Here is a 22,164-nt window from a genome sequence, read left to right on the forward strand (position 1 = left end):
GTAAATATCACAAGTAAACATAAAGCTCTTTATCAACAAAATTTTGCCATCTGTATGGAAAAAATTAAGCAAGACTTGCATAGATGGTCAACCCTTCATCTCACTCTAGCTGGAAGAATTAACGTTGTTAAGATGAATATCCTTCCTAAGCTTCTCTTTTTATTTCAAAACATGCCAATATACATCAATAAATCATGCTTTAAGCAATTAGATTCAACCATAACCTTATTTATTTGGAATTTAAAGCATCCACGTATCCAAAGAGCAACTCTACAAAGACTTAAGACAGAAGGTGGCATGGCTCTACCTAACTTTCAGTTTTATTACTGGGCAGCAAACGTACAAGCTATAAAAACCTGGACACAAATAGATGAACATACACAGGCTTGGTCCGCAATAGACATAAAATCCTGCAGTAGTTCTTTATATTCCCTGCTTTGTGCCCCAATAATTCCAAGTTATCGCCAATATACTAATAACCCAATTATGCTTCACTCACTCAGAATATGGAACCAATGTAGAAAGCATTTTAAGATGGAGAATCTTATCTGTGGCACCTCTGCATGAGAACCACCTTTTTCAGCCCTCACAAACATATGCAGTCTTTAATACCTGGAAAACTTTTGGGAGAAAATTGCTTAGAGATCTTTATATAGACAACATCTTTGCATCCTATGAACAATTACATTCCAGATTTAATTTTCCAGCAACACATTTCTTTCACTATTTTCAAATTAGAAACTTTGTTAAACAGAACCTGCCCGATTTTCCCCATCTCCTACCTTCCTCTGTGCTGGAAAAAATATTTCTCAGTTTTGAGGACTCAGACAGCATTTCTGCAACATATAAAATTATTTTACAGTCCTTCCCTTTTAAAGATCCAAGAGGACAGTGGAAAAAGGATCTCTCACTCAACATCTCAGAAAAGGAGTGGAAGGTAGCAATGCACAGAATTCATTCAAGCCCCACATGTGCAAAGCATACAATTATTCAACTCAAAATTATATATCGAGCACATCTGTCTAGCTTGAAATTGTCCAAAATGATCCAACATGTGAACGCTGCAATCAAGTTCCAGCCCCACTGGGTCACATGTTTTGGACCTGCACCAAATTAACATCATTCCGGACAAAAATGTTTAAGTGCCTTTCATATAGCCCTGGTGTCACAATCCCTTCTAATCCATTAACAGCTGTGTTTGGTGGGCTACCAGAGGGGTTTAAAGTGGACAAGGACAAACAAACTGTGATTGCCGTTACTACACTATTGGCATGCACACTTATTTTGTTAAACTGGAAGAATCCTAACTCTCCTCTTTTAAGTCAGTGGGTAACTGATGTTTTATATTATTTGAAATTGGAAAAAATCAAATTCTCAGTTAAAGGATCTGTGCAGAACTTTTTTAAAACCTGGCAGGATCTAACTAATAATATTTTAGAATAAGCTCTTAAAGAACTGAGGAAGTAGATTCTCTTTCCATTTCTTTTTCTTCTCCATTTATCTTTATCTGCCTATTAAACTCATCAATCTATTTATGTTTACTAGCTTAAAGTTTTATTTTGTTGGCCATGCTGTCTTTCTCAGGGGTGGGGGTTGATTTGTTTTCAATCCTATTTTTTGTAAAAATTGATCTATTTGAATGGAATGATTACAATAAAATCAATAAATTAAAAAAAGTACAAGCCTTTAACAATTGATTCTTACATAACTTAAAGCTAATTAGTTTAATATGCTCTGCTGTAACTTTATTCATTATTATTATGATTCATAAAGTGGCATTGACATATGAACTTAAGGGTTTCCTCTGGGTGCTCCGGTTTCCTCCCAAAGACATGCAGGTTAGGTGTTTTGGTGATCCTCAGTTGTCCCTGTGTGTGTGTGGTGTGTGGGTGTGTGTGGGTGTGTATATCCTGCGGTGGGTTGGCACCCTGCCTGGGAATTGTTCCTGCCTTATGCCCTATGTTGGCTGGGATTGGCTTCAGCAGACCCCCATGACCCTGTGTTAGGATATAGCGGGTTGGAGAATGATTGACTGACTGACTGACTGTTTATTTAACATAATTGTATACGTGCTAATGTGAGAGCTTGCCTAGTGTTCCGATAATTAAAAGTCTTGAATGTTTACAGAAGCTTGCTTAATCCGTGTCAGTTAGAAGGCCCAGAACCTGTGTTCCCAAAACAAAATCTGGCTGCTTGTCAAAGAACACGATGGCCTTGACTCACTGAATTCAAAACAAAGCAATTAAAAAGAGAAGCAGGCTGCCCATTATGCTAAAGTCAGTTGTGGCTTTTGTTAATTAACTCCTTCATGGACTAAGACTAACACTTACAATAAATGCTTTCTTGAAAATGTGATGTTTACATTATTGTATAGATTCTACCTTTCATATGTGCTGCTGTGAAGCAATCAAAAAGTCACATGTGATGTGACGCAACCACACAACGGTGACAGAGATGAAAAATGTAAACAATATAGTTACATCCTTGATAAAACTTATAAAATGGCAGAACACGCAATAAATAAAAATAAATCTTTACAAAAATAGGACAAATAACATGAAAACCACTATGGCTTCATGATAGGGGTGAAATGGAAGAGAAGATCTCAGAGAAAACAAACAGCAGTCCCAGCTATCATCAGGAAAGACAGTAACATGGCGGAATGTGTGGGCATTTGTCCCTGTAATAAACGGGAAGTTCACTGGGTGTCCCAGCCCTTTACATTTGTCCCTTTTGCTGATGCAATGACAGCCCTCAAAGGTGAGGTCTTACAAGAATGGGACTGAGGCAGAAGCGTGTAGTTATGGAAATTGACCTAAACACAGGCAGCCATCCATTCATGTTCTTCGAGGGGGACAGAGAGGGATGCTTTGAATACACAATGGGCAGTTGGAAAATTGAGAGTACGCCTTATGAGAAGGATTTAAGTCATAGTGGACTCTAAGCTATCAACTTCCAGACAGTGTTCAGAAGCCTTTAAGAAGGCTCACAGAATGTTAAGCTATATAGCGCCTTGATGTGTGGAGTACAAGTCACAGGAGGTTCTGCTCAAGCTTTATAACACACTGGTGAGGCCTCATCTGGAGCCCTGTGTGCAGTTTTGGTCTCTATAAAGACAATGTAGCACTAGAAAATGTCCAGAGAAGAGCAACTGGGCTGATTCAGGGCTACAGGGGATGAGTTATGAGGAAAGATTAAAAGAGCTGAGCCTTTACAGAGATGAAGAGGAGACCTGACAGAAGTGTTTAAAATTATGAAGTGAATTAGTCCAGTGGATCGAGACTGTTATTTTAAAATGAGTTCATCAAGAACTTGGGGACACAGTTGGAAATTTGGTAAGGGTAAATTTTGCACAAACATTTGGAACAATGATAGACAGTAAGACTTTAGGGACTTTCAAAACTCGACTTGATGTTTTTTTGGAAGAAATACGTAAATGGGACTGACAAGATTTGTTGGGCTTCTTCTTGTCTAGATTGTTCTAATATTCTAATGCTGAGCAAGACAAAGTTGCATCACTTGGCCAAGTCTGCCAAGACAGTTTGGGAAATTCACCTTTGGTGTTAAAGGAGAGCTGGTAGCTTATAATCCAAAGGGAGTGTGTTTGTGTCCCATCTTGACCATCTAGGACAGCCTGAGAGAGAAACAGAAGGGGGATTCTCAATACTGAGCGACTCCTCACTATTCACACGTCCTGAGTCACTTTCTGAGTCAATGATGTGAGTTTCAATGGTCTTAAAAACATCACACAGTTTTGCAAATGTTTAATGTCATGTTAGTCAATGGCTCATTTCTAGAAATAGACAGGTTAGCATTGGCCCTGTATTCAAATCCATCCCTGGTCACTGTCTCTGAGGGCTTTGGTGGCTTCTCTCCGGTGACCATATTTTAGTGCCATATGCCAAAGAACTGTCCGTTATGTTAACTAGCAGCACTAGGCACAATGTAGGATAGAGCCTGGACAAGTCAGTCCATTACGTGGCATGCTCACTCACACAGACACACCATTTTAGTCAATTTAGAAACACAATGTCACCCAAACAGCACATCTTTGAAGATATCAGACGAAAAACTGGAAAAGCAGAAAATCCAGAGAAAAATCCATAGGGATATGGCAAAAACATGTAGACAACAGATGAGAGCAGGATTTGGACCTCAAATCCAGGATGCAGCAGCAGTGCCAACTACTGGACCACCAGGCTACCATGAAAGGCAGTGTCGGTGAATAATTAAGGTGCATTGTACTTCTGATTTCTTCATATCACAATAGTGTTCATCTCTAAATAAAAACCTTACATTTTGTGTAAATGTTGCAGGTGTAGACGTGTCTTCATTTTAAATAGTTTTGGCCTCAGCCATGGTGTTTTCAGTCTGGCTTGCACTTATTATTGTAATTACTTTCCATCCATCCATCCATCCATCCATTGTCTCCTGCTTATCCGAGGTCGGGTCGCGGGGGCAGCAGCTTGAGCAGAGATGCCCAGACTTCCCTCTCCCCGGCCACTTCTTCTAGCTCTTCCGGGAGAATCCCAAGGCGTTCCCAGGCCAGTCGAGAGACATAGTCCCTCCAGCGTGTCCTGGATCTTCCCCGGGGCCTCCTCCCGGTTGGACGTGCCCGGAACACCTCACCAGGGAGGTGTCCAGGAGGCATCCTGATCAGATGCCCGAGCCACCTCATCTGACACCTCTCAATGCGGAGGAGCAGCGGCTCTACTCTGAGCCCCTCCCGGATGACTGAGCTTCTCACCCTATCTTTAAGGGAAAGCCCAGACACCCTGCGGAGGAAACTCATTTCAGCCGCTTGTATTCGCGATCTCGTTCTTTCGGTCACTACCCATAGCTCATGACCATAGGTGAGGGTAGGAACATAGATCGACTGGTAAATTGAGAGCTTCGCCTTGCGGCTCAGCTCCTTTTTCACCACGACAGACCGATGCAATGCCCGCATTACTGCGGATGCCGCACCGATCCGCCTGTCGATCTCACGCTCCATTCTTCCCTCACTCGTGAACAAGACCCCGAGATACTTGAACTCCTCCACTTGGGGCAGGATCTCGCTACCAACCCTGAGAGGGCACTCCACCCTTTTCCGGCTGAGGACCATGGTCTCGGATTTGGAGGTGCTGATTCTCATCCCAGCCGCTTCACACTTGGCTGCGAACCGAGAGAGAGCTGAAGATCACGGCCTGATGAAGCAAACAGGACAACATCATCTGCAAAAAGCAGTGACACAATCCTGAGCCCACCAAACCGGACCCCCTCAACACCCTGGCTGCGCCTAGAAATTCTGTCCATAAAAGTTATGAACAGAATCGGTGACAAAGGGCAGCCCTGGCGGAGTCCAACTCTCACTGGAAACGGGTTCGACTTACTGCCGGCAATGCGGACCAAGCTCTGGCACCGATCGTACAGGGACTGAACAGCCCTTATCAGGGGGGCCGGTACCCCATACTCTCGGAGTACCCCCCACAGGATTCCCCGAGGAACACGGTCGAATGCCTTTTCTAAGTCCACAAAACACATGTAGACTGGTTGGGCAAACTCCCATGCACCCTCCAGGACCCTGCTAAGGGTATAGAGCTGGTCCACTGTTCCGCGACCAGGAAGAAAACCACACTGTTCCTCCTGAATCCGAGGCTCGACTATCCGACGGACCCTCCTCTCCAGGACCCCTGAATAGACTTTTCCAGGGAGGCTGAGGAGTGTGATCCCTCTGTAGTTGGAACACACCCTCCGATCCCCCTTCTTAAAGAGGGGGACCACCACCCCGGTCTGCCAATCCAGAGGCACTGTCCCTGATGTCCATGCGATGTTGCAGAGGCGTGTCAGCCAAGACAGTCCTACAACATCCAGAGCCTTGAGGAACTCCGGGCGTATCTCATCCACCCCCGGGGCCCTGCCACCAAGGAGTTTTTTGACCACCTCGGTGACCTCAGTCCCAGAGATGGGGGAGCCCACCTCTGAGTCCCCAGGCTCTGCTTCCTCATTGGAAGGCATGTTAATGGGATTGAGGAGGTCTTCGAAGTATTCCCCCCACCGACCCACAACGTCCCGAGTCGAGGTCAGCAGCGCACCATCCCCACCATATACAGTGTTGACACTGCACTGCTTCCCCTTCCTGAGACGCCGGATGGTGGACCAGAATCTCCTCGAAGCCGTCCGAAAGTCATTCTCCATGGCCTCCCCAAACTCCTCCCACGCCCGAGTTTTTGCCTCAGCAACCACCAAAGCCGCATTCCGCTTGGCCTGCCGGTACCTATCAGCTGCCTCCGGGGTCCCACAGGACAAAAGGGTCCTGTAGGACTCCTTCAGCTTGACGGCATCCTTCACCGCCGGTGTCCACCAGCGGGTTCGGGGATTGCCGCCACGACAGGCACCGACCACCTTATGGCCACAGCTCCGGTCAGCTGCCTCAACAATAGAGGCACGGAACATGGCCCATTCGGACTCAATGTCCCCTACCTCCCTCGGGATGTGGTCGAAGTTCTGCCGGAGGTGGGAGTTGAAACTACTTCTGACAGGGGGCTCTGCCAGACGTTCCCAGCAGACCCTCACAACACGTTTGGGCCTACCACGCCTGACCGGCATCCTCCCCCACCATCGAAGCCAACTCACCACTAGGTGGTGATCAGTTGACAGCTCCGCCCCTCTCTTCACCCGAGTGTCCAAGACATGTGGCCGTAAGTCCGACGACACGACCACAAAGTCGATCATCGAACTGAGGCCTAGGGTGTCCTGGTGCCAAGTGCACATATGAACACCCCTATGCTTGAACATGGTGTTCGTTATGGACAATCCGTGACGAGCACAGAAGTCCAATAACAAAACACCGCTCGGGTTCAGATCAGGGGGGCCATTCCTCCCAATCACGCCCTTCCAGGTCTCACTGTCATTGCCCACGTGAGCATTGAAGTCTCCCAGCAGAACGAGGGAGTCCCCAGAAGGTATGCCCTCTAGCACCCCCTCCAGGGACTCCAAAAAAAGAGCGGTTAAACAAACCTCCTATGAAGAAAAACAATTTTGGACGGCGTTTTCCCTTGCCCGGACGCGGGTCACCGGGGCCCCACTCTGGAGCCAGGCCTGGAGGTGGGGCTCGATGGCGAGCGCCTGGTGGCCGGGCCTGCACCCATGGGGCTCGGCCGGGCACAGCCCGAAGAGGCAACGTGGGTCCCCCTTCCCATGGGCTCACCACCTATGGGAGGGGCCAAGGAGGTCGGGTGCAGTGTGAGTTGGGTGGTGGCCGAAGGCGGGGACCTTGGCGGTCCGATCCTCGGCTACAGAAACTGGCTCTTGGGACGTGGAATGTCACCTCTCTGAAGGGGAAGGAGCCTGAGCAAGTGCGCGAAGTTGAGAGGTTCCGGCTAGATATAGTCGGACTCACCTCGACGCACAGCTTGGACTCTGGAACCAATCTCCTTGAGAGGGGCTGGACTCTCTACCACTCTGGAGTTGCCCCCGGTGAGAGGCGCCGAGCAGGTGTGGGTATACTTATTGCCCCCCAACTTGGAGCCTGTACATTGGGGTTTACCCCGGTGGACGAGAGGGTAGCCTCCCTTCGCCTTCGGGTGGGGGGGACGGGTCCTAACTGTTGTTTGTGCGTATGCACCGAACAGCAGTTCGGAGTACCCACCCTTTTTGGAGTCCCTGGAGGGGGTGCTAGAGGGCATACCTTCTGGGGACTCCCTCGTTCTGCTGGGAGACTTCAATGCTCACGTGGGCAATGACAGTAATTACTTTCAATAATGTAAAATCTTACTCCAGAAAGAATTGTTCTTTAATACAAGAAGAACTAGTTTTTTCCATAACCTGATCCCATATCATTTCATCTGTCAGTTCTCTAAACCCACAAGTAAAAACCAGTTCTCATATATTGCTCGATCAAGTCCAATTGACTCGTCAGCCCTTTGGCCATGCTAACTTGTAACATTCAGTGATAATGTTCAGCAACAACAAAAACGTTTTGAGTACCGTTACAGTAGTGTTAATAAATATGTTGCCCTTCTACGCCGAGACAATGAATAAGCAAAACACATTTGCTCTCATTGGCTAGCTAAACCTGATTAGCAGCCAGCATGTAATTATCAAAGATGCATAGCCAAGCAATGAAAGCCATTGTAGGCTATCCGGGTGTGGAGAGAAAGGTGCAGGCTGCTGCCGAGATAGTAAAGACTTCCTCGCCGCCAATATGTTGTGTAGTCAGTCAATTAGAGCAGCACATAGCAAGTTTCTATTATGGTTTCATTTAAAACCTCAACATAACAATTCAATGGACACATTACACAATTCAGTTCTTCTCACTTCACTGCTTTACACAAACACCATGTAATGGCCATGCATACTGCCATCTACTGAACACAGCAGGAACACCACAGCTTGGACACATGACAATGCATACCGCCATGTTAAATAATGTGAGCATTATGACATCAGACAGGCTTATGAATTTAGCAATGGTTGCCATTAACATAAACGACACAGCATCATTTGGGAGTTTAAACTCATGTATAAAATGGCACCACAATAATGTAAAATCAAATTACAATACCATACTGTTGTGAAAACTTTATGAAAACAATGACTATAAAGCAATGATGACAAGCATTCCATATTGTTGCTTTCCTCGTTACCTTTGTCGGTGTTGCACAGACTGGAGTTACAGCACTGGGAGGTACTTGTTATGCTCTGATATCCCGTGTTAATGGAGGCAGTCATGTTGCAGCTGGGATTCGGCGTACAGCCTCTGCTCACATAAGAATTCAGATACATGCCTGGGAAGAACAGAAGTTGTTTTGTAAGTCTGTCTTGGAAATTATCAGATATTTTACAACAGGACATTTTACCATTTTTTTTTAAATTTTGCAATAGATATTTTGCCGGTCAGGCCCACATTCAAATGACTCCAGAAGAGTCAAATGGTCTGCAGTCTTTCACAATAGCAAAATAAACCCATATGCATCCCAATGACACTCAAATGAGAGACCAGATTCTGTGTGTGACATAAGCCGCTCTGGCTTGGTGACATTGAACTTAGGAAAACCAAAGGGGCCCAGGAGCAGACCCATGGGGAAGACACCACATGTAAAGGCTCAATCATCTCAGCTTACACCCGTACTTATTCAATGAGGACTACTGGAAAGTCTCACCATTATAACTGTTGAAAGAGGAAACACTTGCACATTGTCCACTTGTGGGAAAACACATCATTGATTGATTTTGGCACATGTCCCAAGAATTTGATGAACAGAAATTGCAAGTCAGCATGGAAATTGCATCTGCAAAACAGTTTGTAAAAGTTTTCTTGTAAAATAAAATTTTCAAAAAACACACATCATAGCATAAGTGCTCCTGATTTTCATAATTTCTCACCATTTCCATTAAACTTTAAAAGACTGTCATGTCCCTCATTAAATTGAGTGTTATAGTGCTTCTTGAACTGAGCAATATTCACTGTTGAATTTGGGTCTGTTAGCATGCATCCCATCTTAACAAGCAGAATGGCCATACTGCACACCAGCATCTCACACCTCAAAGGCTGCATATTTCACTTTTATGGACACTAGGATCACTGCTGGCTTTTAAATAGTCCACCTTTATGTGCAGCACAGAAAAACGTTTAGCTTATTCCTACTTTTTATTTAATGAGTAAACTTTAATGGATGTCAGAAAAGAACCATGAATGGTGCACAACTAATCACTCAGTCTTCATATTTTTGTCATCTAGCATGTAAAATGACTGCTTGTATCATATAAAATTGTAAAATTTCTTTTTTTCACAATTATGGTATAATAATGACTATACATTCGTATTGTGAAACTTTGACCATATTCATTTTTCTGAGCTTTTTCCCAATTGGCAGAGACCATGTTCTTTGGTGTTGCTAGGGTTTTTGCATCATCAGGGGCCTCATGCAGAACACCGTGCATAGAATTCGTACTATAACATGACGTAAGCACAAAATCAGAAATGTGCTTACGCACAAAAAAATCCACATGCATAAATCTGTGCGAACGCCAACTTCCATGTTCTTCCGCTCCATAAATCCCGGTCAGCGTGAAAAGTAACGCACGTGCACGCGCCTGCTGTCCCGCCCCAACTCCATCCAGAATTACGCCTCTTTGAATATGCAAATCAATATAAATAGCCCTTAAGCTCAGCCTTCTGTGAAAAGACAATGGCAAAAGAAAGAGGGAAAAATAGAAGAATTTCAACGAATACCAAGTGGAGGCAAAGAAAGACATACTATTTGTTGGTTTAAACAGTGATATAATCAACAAAAGGAAGTTGATCGAGTGACATAGCGTGCCAGAGAAACTTGAAAGCTCAAGTTCACAAAGTCGCACAGTGCCCGAAATAAAAAAGAAGTTGTCACATATCAAAGTCGCCGTGAAAAGGTGAGTCGTAGCCCACCATCTGACTGTCACATGAAAGCTCATTAGGGTACAGAGAAAAAAAAAAGGCACACAGTGGGGAAAAAAGCACGAAATGTCAACGTTAATCTCGAAATTTCCACTTTAATCAAGTAGTTTATTTTGTCATTAAAGAAGAATATCATAAACTTCATCCTAAATCGTTTAATTTACTAGTTTCTCAATCCCATTGTAACTAAAGTAGCACATTAAATGCTTTGTTTTGTATTTGATCTTCTATGTGTGTGAATCACTATGTGCTTCTGGGCTTTCTCTTCCTCTGACAGGACACAGAATCCATTACATTCGTGATATTACAGCTCTCTGAATAATTAAAATACTGAGATGTATATGTGATATCATTTTCATGATGATAGGAGTTAAAGCATGTTATTAAACATGGGAACACGGTGGTGCAGTGATTGTTCATGTCTCACGTAAGATGCTTGCTGCACCATGCGTGACCTTCGATGAATAATAATAATAATAATAATATTCGATGAAATACTTTATTGTAGCAGTACTGTCTCTTTCAAATGTACTAACCTCCAATTCCTGTCAACAACAACATTTATTTATATAGCACATTTTCATACAAATAATGTAGCTGAAAGTGCTTTACATGATGAAGAAAGAGAAAAAAGACAAAGTAAGAATTAAAATCAGTCCTTGCTTTTCTTTCTCCAAATACCCAATCGCCACACAATCGGGTCTGTAATAGACGTTTAGCTATCTGGAAGCTGCATCACTTGACCAAGTCTTTTAAGGAACATTGAAATATCTTCGTAGTACACGTTTAGAAGAATACAACGCAAGGCAGGAACAATCTGTGAACGGAGCACCAGCTCCTCACTAGCGCTGCAGCACCGTGTCCTCACATGTTTAATTATTAACAATATAGATTATTTAAATGATGTTAACATTTTATCTGTATAATATAATAAACATATTTTGCTGCATTTCATCTTAAAAATGATATTGTCATAATATGTAAATACGCGCTTTATAAAGTGGATCAGGTTGTGCAATATTATAACTGTATCACAAGTTTACAGTGAGGTAATTGTACTTATAAGTACAAACAGTTCTACAAGGAGCACTTGATGGACTGATTGAGTGCGTTTAGAGTTCTTGGGATGAAACTGTTTGTGAACCGCGAGGTCCGTACAGGAAAGGCTCCAAGGCGTTTGCTGTGTGAGAGCAGTTCAAATAGACAGCATAGCTGAGGCAGTGTGTGCTTGATGCTGTATACCGATAATTCTCTGTACAGCTGTGATTCACACTCAGATACAGTGATATAAATACTCCGAGTGGTGCAGTGAGAGTAACAACGGTAAAGCAGTTATGGTATTTGGAATAGTTTGACCATTCTGTGGACCATTATATTGTTACAGGTTAATTACAATCAGATGCCTTAAACTAATAAACAATATGCGGTTAATTTCAGTATTATTTATAAAGCCACGTCAGGGATGTGGATCTAAAAAAGAAAGGGTAACCACATAGGAACAGTAGCACTGCTTTGACGCTGGGTGCCGCCAGTCTGCAAAACTGAGCACAGAACTTGCGTACGACAGGGTATCAGATACTGTGGAAATGTGCGTGGCTTTACACCAAGTTTAGGTTTTACATATCGCGATTTGAACATGGAAACGTTCTTACGCAACATTTTTGTGCGTACGTACTATTTATACATGAGACCCCAGATGTATGAGATTGTGGAGTTGTGTTTTATTGTGTACTAACAAAATACCTGCGCTTCGCAGCGGAGAAGTAGTGTGTTAAAGAGGTTATGTAAACATATATATACATATACATATATATACATATCTACATATGTACATATACATATACACATCCACATATACATATATATATACACATATACAAATTTACACATCTACATATATATATACATATGTACATATATATACATATACATATCTACATATATATACACATATACAGTATATACATATGCACATATATATATACACATATATATACATATGCACATATATATATATATATATATATATATATATATATATATAAATATAGACATACATATATACATACATACATTCACATATATATATATATATATATATATATATATATATATATATATATATATATATATATATATATATATATATATATATTTGCAGTTGGAGATCCACAAAGGGAGAAAAAACGAATCACGTATCATAAAATAGTTTTATTCCTGAGCTTTCAACCCCTATCAGGGGTCTTCATCAGAGGATAATGCTTAGACTTACAAGAATCAAAGGCAATATATAGCAACACATTCAGGGGGGGGTGGGTGGAGGTGACTAAGTCCGTATGATCAAAAGGGGGGGGGGGGGTTTATCGTTAAATTAAAGTGCATATGTCCTTTTTAAGTTGGCATATGCTGGGTTTATGTCCAAGTGTCTGTTGATGGCATTTTCATCTGATAGCCAAGACTCGGCCAACTCTCTGGGTATATATAGCAAAATACCCGCACTTCGCGGCGGAGAACTAGTGTGTTAAAGAGGTTATGTAAACATATATATATATACATATACATATATACATATATACACATATCTACATATACATATATATACATATATATATATATATACACATATCAACATATATATACACATACATATACACATATACATAAACACACACATATACATCCATCCATCCATCCTCTTCATATATACATATATACATACATACATAGTGCGTTGTAACACGGGCTGTGATTGTTACATGGGAGGGAGACGACAAATCACAGCTTCCCACTTTCTAATCGGGCCTGTGATTGGTGCTTTGACTGATGCCCAGATCCCACAGTATGTCCCCTTAGGAGAGGCGTTAGGCAAGTGTAATTGAATAGCGGTGCTGCAAGTTTAGCTTTACACCTGTTTTTAAGACTTATTGACTGAAAGGGGCTTTCATGAAAAAACTTAGCGCTTTGCTACAGGATACACCCTCCACAAGTTAAGGAAGTAAAAATAAAGGTATATATTTCTGTTTTATTTAAACCTTTTAAGTTTGTATGCGGGCGGCATGGTGGCGCAGTGAAAGGTGCCAGTTAGGAGACCCGGGTTCACTTCCCTGCGTGGAGTTTGAATGTTCTCCCCGTGTCTGTCTGGGTTTCCTCCAGGTACTCCGGTTTCCTCCCACAGTCCAAAGACATGCAGGTTAGGTGCATTGGCGATTCTAAATTGTCCCTGGTGTGTGGGTGTGTGCGCCCTGCGGTGGGCTGGCACCTTGCCCGGGGTTTGTTTCCTGCCTTGTGCCCTGTGTTGGCAGGGATTGGCTCCTGTATTTAGGATATAGCGGGTTGGATAATGGATGGATGGAAATTTTTATGCATAGCCCCATTTGCCCGTTTTCGATTTTTTTCTTTCTTCAGTAATATTTCAGCAAACCCAGAGCTTGTTAGTTCAAATCCTGGTACTGACACCACTGTGTGACCCTGAGGAAGTCACTTCACCTGCCTGTGCTGCAAAAAACAAAAGTAATGTAACAAATTGTACCTTAGATGTTGCAAGTTGCTGGAATAAAGGCATAAGTCAAATAGATAAATATGTATTATACACATAGGAACTATTCATTTATTTTCAGTTAAGTCATCTGCAGCAAACCTTTATAAATGAGGGTTTCTCCTTTTCATTGAGGTTTTGTCTTGGAGAGCTTTTTTCATTTCATTGAAAATTAAAGCAGCAGCTGCCAAAATATGTAGCTTTCTTATTAATTTTTCAACATTGTGTAAAATAACTTTATAAAGTAACATAAAAGGTTTAAATACTGGTTATCCTTTTACACTAAAATATTACTAAAGAGATACAAAAAAAGTAAAATGCATATGTTCTTTTTCTTTAAGGAGATTAAATATTACTGAAGAAAGAAAAAAAAACTAAAACAGCCAAATGGGGCTATGCATACGAACTTAAAAGGTTTAAATAAAACAGAAATATATACCTTTTATTTTTATTTCCTTAACGTGTGGAGGGTGTATCCTGTAGCAAAACCCTAACTTTTTTCGTGAAAGCCCGTTTCAGTCAATAAGTCCTAAAAACAGTTGTAAAGATATTGACAATAAGCTACGCAAACCCACCAAGACATGGAATCGTTTAAATCAAGTATCATTACATCTTCCTTTCTTAAAGAGAAGTAAGGCAGTACTTATAAGCTTACATATATATATATATATAGACATACATATATATATATATATATATCTATTGTGAAGGACAGCCAGGTCCCATGCCCGGCAGGGACGCCCCTGCTGCATCTGTTCCGGGGGAGCCACCATGGGCAGCTCAGTACCTACCCTGGGACGCTTGGTGGCAGCCTACCTGGTGGACGATGATTCCCCAACCTGGCACAAGGCTCCATGGGAGATGGAGTCCTCTACAGCCTGGTTGGAGGCTTGGATGGCCGCCAGGGGGAGCTGCATGGACTTTCCAGCCCAGCTGGTCGACTCGTTAGCCCCACCCAGAAGGTCAATTAGTACCAGGTAATCAAGCACCTGGAACGCTTCCGGGTGGGGTATAAAAAAGGCCAGCCACCACCACTCGGGAGAGCCAGAGTCGAGAGGAGGACTAAGCCTGAGGAGGATAGAGAGAGAGAGAGTAATTGTGAGCGTATTTGGGACTGTGTTGGGCCTGTGGGACACGGGGAAGACGTGCCCCATGGCTGAAGAAATAATAAAGCGTGTTTTATTTAAGTACATGCCTCTGTCTGAGTCTGTGCCGGGTCGGGCGCTATATAGCGCCTTTTACACTATATATATCTATATATCTATATCTATATATATCTATATCTCTATATACATCTATATATATATATATATATATATATATATATATATATCTATATATATATCTAAATCCCTGCGAAGTACTGCTTTTAAATTTTTATTAAGAAGAAAACCTTTTTAAATTGAGGGAAAATATCCCAATAACAATTTGTTAAGGATCTGTTTTTTTGTGAAGCTGACTTCACATAGCTTTTCGGCTATTTTATAAATGAACGCCATATAAGGTCTTCCTTTTTCCTTGCTTCGCCAAGGCAGGACCCTTTTTATTAAATCCAAGGGTTCTTCGCCTTTTTTTTTTCTTTCTTTTTTTACGATTGTTATAGTTCTGTTTGTATACCACGTTTTCAGTTCAGCACTCCGGTTCTAATATGACCAAGCTGTGCAAGCTTACTGTTAAGAATGCAACGTATAGTTGTACAGGAGAAAAGCAATCTTGCCTCAAATCAATGGCAACCTTTTGTAGGTCTATGAACTTAATTTAAAGTTTAGGTTTACACGGTGCTTTCTTTCCGAAGTTCTTGCACTCATGAATATGTCTGTTATGCGTCAGTCGCTCAAATCCACGCGCTTCGCACCGGCGAAGTACTGCTTTTAAATTTTTATGAAGAAGAAAAGAAAACCTTTTTAAATTGAGGGAAAATATACCAATAACAGTTTGTTAAGGATCTGTTTTTTTGTGAAGCTGCCTTCACTCGAGTGATCACTTCGAGCTGACTTGCTGGCTAACCATAAGCGTTACCTGGTAGGTAACCACCCATACAATCAGATTGTGAATCAGACTACGAATGCCGTGAATGTGATTATCCCCGATCTACATGCTGTCAAATAAACGAACCACACGCCGTGGCGCAATTTTTAGGGGCTTCGCCTCTAGCGCTGACGTCCGAGGTTCGATTACCGTAAGCGAGTGCAGTGAGTGGGTGGCTACCTACCAGGTAACGCTTATGGTTGGCCAGCAAGTCAGGTAACATCAGCCACGGTGCCTTCATTAGTGAGAAGCAGATCATAGAGTGGTTGAAAATAGTTTACTGTCAAATAATGCAGAGTACGCGACACGTGTTTCCCCCTTATTCTTGGCTCATCAGGCGTACACACTCACTGCACTCGCTTACGGTAATCGAACCTCGGACGTCAGCGCTAGAGGGGCTTCGCAGCGGTGAAGTATTGCTTTTAAATTTTAATTAAGAAGAAAAGAAAACCTTTTTAAATTAAGTCTTAAAAAGAGGTGTAAAGATATTGACAATAAGCTACGCAAACCCACCAAGACATGCAATCGTTTAAATCAAGGTGCGAGTCGAAAAACACCATCCCATAATATTAGTTAACGATTAACACATTTCTATATGTATTGTAAGCATACAATACAACTGATAATATGTTGCGCTTATTTATCTGGTGTACCGACATTTTTGCTTGTTTAACGGCTGAAATCCAACGTGGTTTGTGCCCTTCAGAATGAAAACAGTTTGCATGTATCTTTTTAATAAAAGGCGAGCTTTTAAGCCTGAGAAATCACCCCATAAATGCACACGTTTAATTGCACATGTGTTAATATGCTAGGTTAATAGGCTAGGTTTTGGGACGTACTCTGGTTGTGGTTGGCCCAGGGACAGTTCAGCTCTCCCAGATTGGGAGGCCCTCCTTTGTTGTTCCACGAGCTCTATGAGCTCTGCCATATTTTTAAATTGTCTACCCCAAACCGGCTGGGTGAAGCGCTGGGGTAGTGTGTCTAGAAACAGATAGCAAGCCACCTGTTCAATTATTTGGTAGGGCATGTTTTCCTGTGGCCGTAGCCACTGCCCTACCTTTGCCCATAGGCTCCAGGCTTGTTGAGGGGTCGGCCTCACTGGGTCGAACCTCCAGGATTTTACTTTATTCACCTGCCAGTCTGGGGCACCCCTAGGTGGAAATTTGGGCTCTGGCTTTACAGGGAGCTCATAGAGCTCGTGGTCCTGTTTAATGCTAAAAACAAGAAATCGACAGCCGAAACACGAAACGCAGTTTATAGTATTCCATGCAAGGACATATACACATTAATTAAACTATACAACCCCCCCCCCCCTTGATTATACTGACTTAGTCACCTCCACCCACCCCCCCCAATGCCCCCCCCATACTGAATGTGTTGCTATATATTGCCTTTGATTCTTGTAAGTCTAAGCATTATCCTCTGATGAAGACCCCTGATAGGGGTTGAAAGCTCAGGAATAAAACTATTTTATGATACGTGATTCGTTTTTTCTCCCTTTGTGGATCTCCAACTGCAAATATGCAAACCGTATCACAGACCTTCTCTTCCATTCGTACAACCTTCGGGCATGAAGCCCTCCAATGCATTAGATGATGGGAAACTTCGGCAATCCGTGAAGCGCACAGCTATGAAAAACTCTTCTTCCTCCACAGTTGCATCAGGCACGATGTAACTCCGAGATGCCTACGATTCAAGCCACCAACGAACACCCCGAAAATGTCAACCATCATACAACAGTTTACTAAACGAGTTTTGTATGAACTTATCACGGAAACACACCGCCAACGAAACTTTTACCGATCTGTAATTATGGAGCAACACGCTAAACTAATCACAACATGTGGACAAACGGTTACGGAGGAATGGACTAAAAGGATCCAGGACACCGCTTCCAAAAACCGTATTTCTAAACAAAATACACTCAACAAAAAATGGGGTAAACTCACTGGAAATCAATATATGAACAACCCCCAATCTGAAGTACACAACCTATCCAAAAGACGGCTCTCCACCACAGAACACAATATTCTCTCCAGAGGATTAAAATTCAATTATAAGGACGCATCTAACATGAACTTCCTCGGTTTGTTAGAACATATCTTAGCAACTGAAAAAATACCAACAGAACAGGCACAAGAAATAAGATGCAACGTCGCCAGCCAGCTACACACAAGACAACCAACCACACGTATTCTGGCAAGTGAACAGAAAGCTCTAAGATCTTTACGGAATGACAACAGCATTATTATTACACCAGCTGACAAAGGAGGCGCAACTGTTATCCTAGACAGAGAACAATACTCCACAGCTATGGAAGAAATGCTTTCTGACACTAATACTTATCAACAGCTAAATAATGACCCAACAAAAACCACACAGAATAAAATAAACTATGCTCTGACCAAACTCCGAAATGGTAACCGCCTGGATGTACAGAACTTTCACAAAATGAAATCCAATGATGCTAACTGCCCGGAATTTTATGGACTCCCAAAAATACACAAAACACCACTGAAATACAGACCAGTGGTTGGCCTAATAGGCGGACCATCATACAACTTGTCAAAAAGACTTTTCCAACTACTTAAACATTTAACGGACGACTCAGATTATTCCGTCAACAGCGCGGAGTCGGCATTACAGCGCTTGAATGACGTATCCATCGCCGAGGACGAGATCATGGTCTCGTTTGATGTTATATCGCTATACACCATTATCCCGATCCAACTGGCCACAGAAACATTATTAATGAAACTGGATAGTGACCCCACCATAGAGACAAGAACCAAACTGTCCATCAAAGACATAATGCACCTAATATCACTTTGCCAAAAAACGCACTTTCATTTCAACGGCAAGTATTACACACAGAAAGAAGGCATGCCGATGGGATCACCGTTATCTGGACTCCTAGCTGAACTGGTAATGCAACGATTTGAAAACATAGCTTTATCCCAGATTACACCCAAAATTTGGATACGCTATGTAGACGACACATTCGTCATATTAAGAAAGAACCAGCTGAATGAGTTCTTCAATCATATTAAGACAATATTCCCTGCAATCCAGTTCACAATGGAAAAAGAAAACAATCGACACATCAACTTCCTGGATATTTACATCAAAAGAAATAGTGACGCCACCCTGACCACAAGTGTTTACCGCAAACAATGCTACGCAGACAAGATCCTACACTACACCAGCAACCACCCGGTATCTCATAAACGGAGCTGCGTGAAAACCCTATTTAAACGAGTCCACACGCATTGTAATACCAAGGAAACAAAAATTAACGAGAGACGCTATCTGTTCCAACTTTTCACCTCAAACGGATACTCAAAAACATTCATTAATCGGAGTCTACACAGCAGACGCCAAAGGAATCAGCATACAATCGACTTAAATCAGAACCCCCACCCCACCTGGCATTCACTCCCGTATCACCATAATGTGTCAGAAGGCACGGCACGCACCCTGACCAAGTGGGGGCATCAGAATAGCACATAAACCCACGAACAATCTGCACATGGTCCTGTTTAATGCTAAAAACAAGAAATCAACAGCCGAAACACGAAACGCAGTTTATAGTATTCCATGCAATTCTTGCTCAGCTGTATACATAGGACAAACGTCAAAAAGAATCTCAACACGTGTACAGGAACATCGCAACGCCGTCAGAAGAAAGGACGCACTATCTTTGATATATGCACATACTAAATCAACAGGACACACATTCAACTGGGACAACGTAAAAGTAAAATTTAAGGCCAGTACAAAAAGCGCCAGAGAGTTGGCCGAGTCTTAGCTATCAGATGAAAACGCCATCAACAGACACTTGGACATAAACCCAGCATATGCCAACTTAAGAAGGACATATACACATTAATTAAACTATACAACCCCCCCCCCCCCCCCCCCTTGATTATACTGACTTAGTCACCTCCACCCACCCACCCCATACTGAATGTGTTGCTATATATTGCCTTTGATTCTTGTAAGTCTAAGCATTATCCTCTGATGAAGACCCCTGACAGGGGTTGAAAGCTCAGGAATAAAACTATTTTATGATACGTGATTCGTTTTTTCTCCCTTTGTGGATCTCCAACTGCAAATATGCAAACCGTATCACAGACCTTCTCTTCCATATATATATATATATATGGTTGAAATAGTTTACTGTCAAATAATGCAAAGAGTACGCGACACGTGTTTCGCCCTAATTCTGGGCTCATCAGGCGTACACACTCACTGCACTCCCTTACGGGAATCGAACCTCGGATGTCAGCGCTAGAGGCGAAGCCCCTAATAATTTACTTAATTTTGTGACTTTTTGATCTTTATCTGCTTGACCTTTGTTTACTGTATCTGGATTTTATTATTGGGACTATTTTTGCTCATTTGAGCATTTTGCTTATTTTCTATGTTTGTCAAATAAATCAATAAAGATGATTTGTTTGCCCTTCTTTCTACAAGGTGTTGTGGGGCATGTGCTATATTTTGAGACATTTCTAATTATTTACCAGCTCTGCTTGTTTGGGGTCTGCTACATCAAAAGCCAGCAGGCAGGGTCAAACTGGACTGAAAAGAGTCTCTTCTGGGCTGGCCACAGAAGGTCCTGGCCTATTTTATGGTCAACCCCATTTCACCATGTTTGTGTCTCTAGCTCACATGCATTTGTAGCTTCAACTTTCAGTTCCACATTTGAGATTGATTATACAGCCTTTTTAAATGACACAATTTAAAGAGTGTATGAACGTTAACACCTCAGTATTAACTCATTATAATGAATCATATCAATTGCTTATCTAGAATATAGTTTATCATTTTGAAAGATTAATGGAAATTTATGACATTTGACTTGATGTTGAAATATCTTTTACTCTAATCCTTTGTTCGTTGTATGGCAGAATAATCTGTTGATACAGTAGATCTTTAGATTGATTCTTTATTGCATTATCAGGCTGAAATTTTAACTTCAGAAATGTTGGTAGTCTAATACACTGTGAAACACCGAGCCTTTCTTTCTCTCCCTTTTGCCAGGTATACTAGTAGGCCTCCAACATTTTGATCTCTCACTGCTCCTTCCATATGGATCTGATGATCAGTCCTCTTCCCACATACCTAGGCGGATGGATTTAAACAGCAGAGTGGCTGTAATAAGTGCTGTTCACTAATAATAATAATAATAATAATAATTCATTACATTTATATAGCGCTTTTCTCAGTACTCAAAGCGCTATCCACACAGGGAGGAACCGGGAAGCGAACCCACAATCTTCCACAGTCTCCTTACTGCAAAGCAGCAGCACTACCACTGCGCCACCTGTGAGGGCAAAGGGGTTCATCATGTGACACACAGACACACCCTCTTTCTCAGGGTGGCTCCTCCCCTTCCAACAACATCTCTCTTCCAGGTCTGTGTGGCCCTACCAAAATTTTCATGTTACAAACTCCAAGGATATTCATATTTCCTGATGTTCAACGCCAACAAACAGCTTGATTTAGCTGGACATTGACGTGTTTATTATTAAAAAGTGTCTGATTCTGGTCTAGAAGTGTGGAGTTTGTGTAGATCAGTGTTTGCTTTTGAGTTTGTGTTGATCATTTTAAAGAAGTGCTGTGTTGTTTCAGAAAATGTTTTTAGATTGTTGAGAAAAACTGTAAAGAAGCATTCAAAGATATGGATAAATTCTAACCAAAATATAGGGTTTACTTATTAAGGGAAAGGTTATAAAGGCAGATGGGATCTTTTGGCTTTGCATTTAGACCTTTGCTCTCTGATTTTGGTTATTTTATTATTATGAATTTTCGGTATTGACTCTTGTCTGTCTATCAACAACAACAACAACATTTATTTATATAGCACATTTTCATACAAAAATTAGCTCAAAGTGCTTTACATAATGAAGAAAAGAAAAATAACAGACAAAATACAAAATTAAAATAAGACAACATTAGTTAACATAGAAAAGGAGTAAGGTCCGATGGCCAGGGTGGACCGAAAAAACAAAAAAAAATAAACTCCAGAAGGCTGGAGAAAAAAATAAAATCTGTAGGGGTTCCAGGCCACGAGACCACCCAGTCCCCTCTGGGCATTCTACCTAACATAAATGAAATAGTCCTCTTTGTAGTTAAGGTTCTCACGGAACCCTTCTTAATTTATTTATTTATTTCCTGATCT

The 22,164-nt window shown here is 41.9% G+C and overlaps 1 protein-coding gene across 1 annotated transcript in view; it reads right to left on the reverse strand.

Annotated features, from left to right (window-relative positions):
• Positions 1–22,164, reverse strand: part of LOC114645658 (uncharacterized) — a 154,232-nt gene that overhangs the window by 120,125 nt on the left and 11,943 nt on the right. Inside the window, exons 6-7 of the mRNA XM_051922626.1 lie at positions 9,144–9,272; positions 8,628–8,768 (exon numbers count right to left, since the gene is read on the reverse strand). Coding sequence (XP_051778586.1) covers positions 8,628–8,768; positions 9,144–9,272 — 270 coding nt within the window. The remainder of the gene's footprint in view (positions 1–8,627; positions 8,769–9,143; positions 9,273–22,164) is intronic.

The sequence above is a fragment of the Erpetoichthys calabaricus genome, chromosome 2 (assembly GCF_900747795.2).
Source record: "Erpetoichthys calabaricus chromosome 2, fErpCal1.3, whole genome shotgun sequence".
Taxonomy (NCBI): domain Eukaryota; kingdom Metazoa; phylum Chordata; class Cladistia; order Polypteriformes; family Polypteridae; genus Erpetoichthys; species Erpetoichthys calabaricus.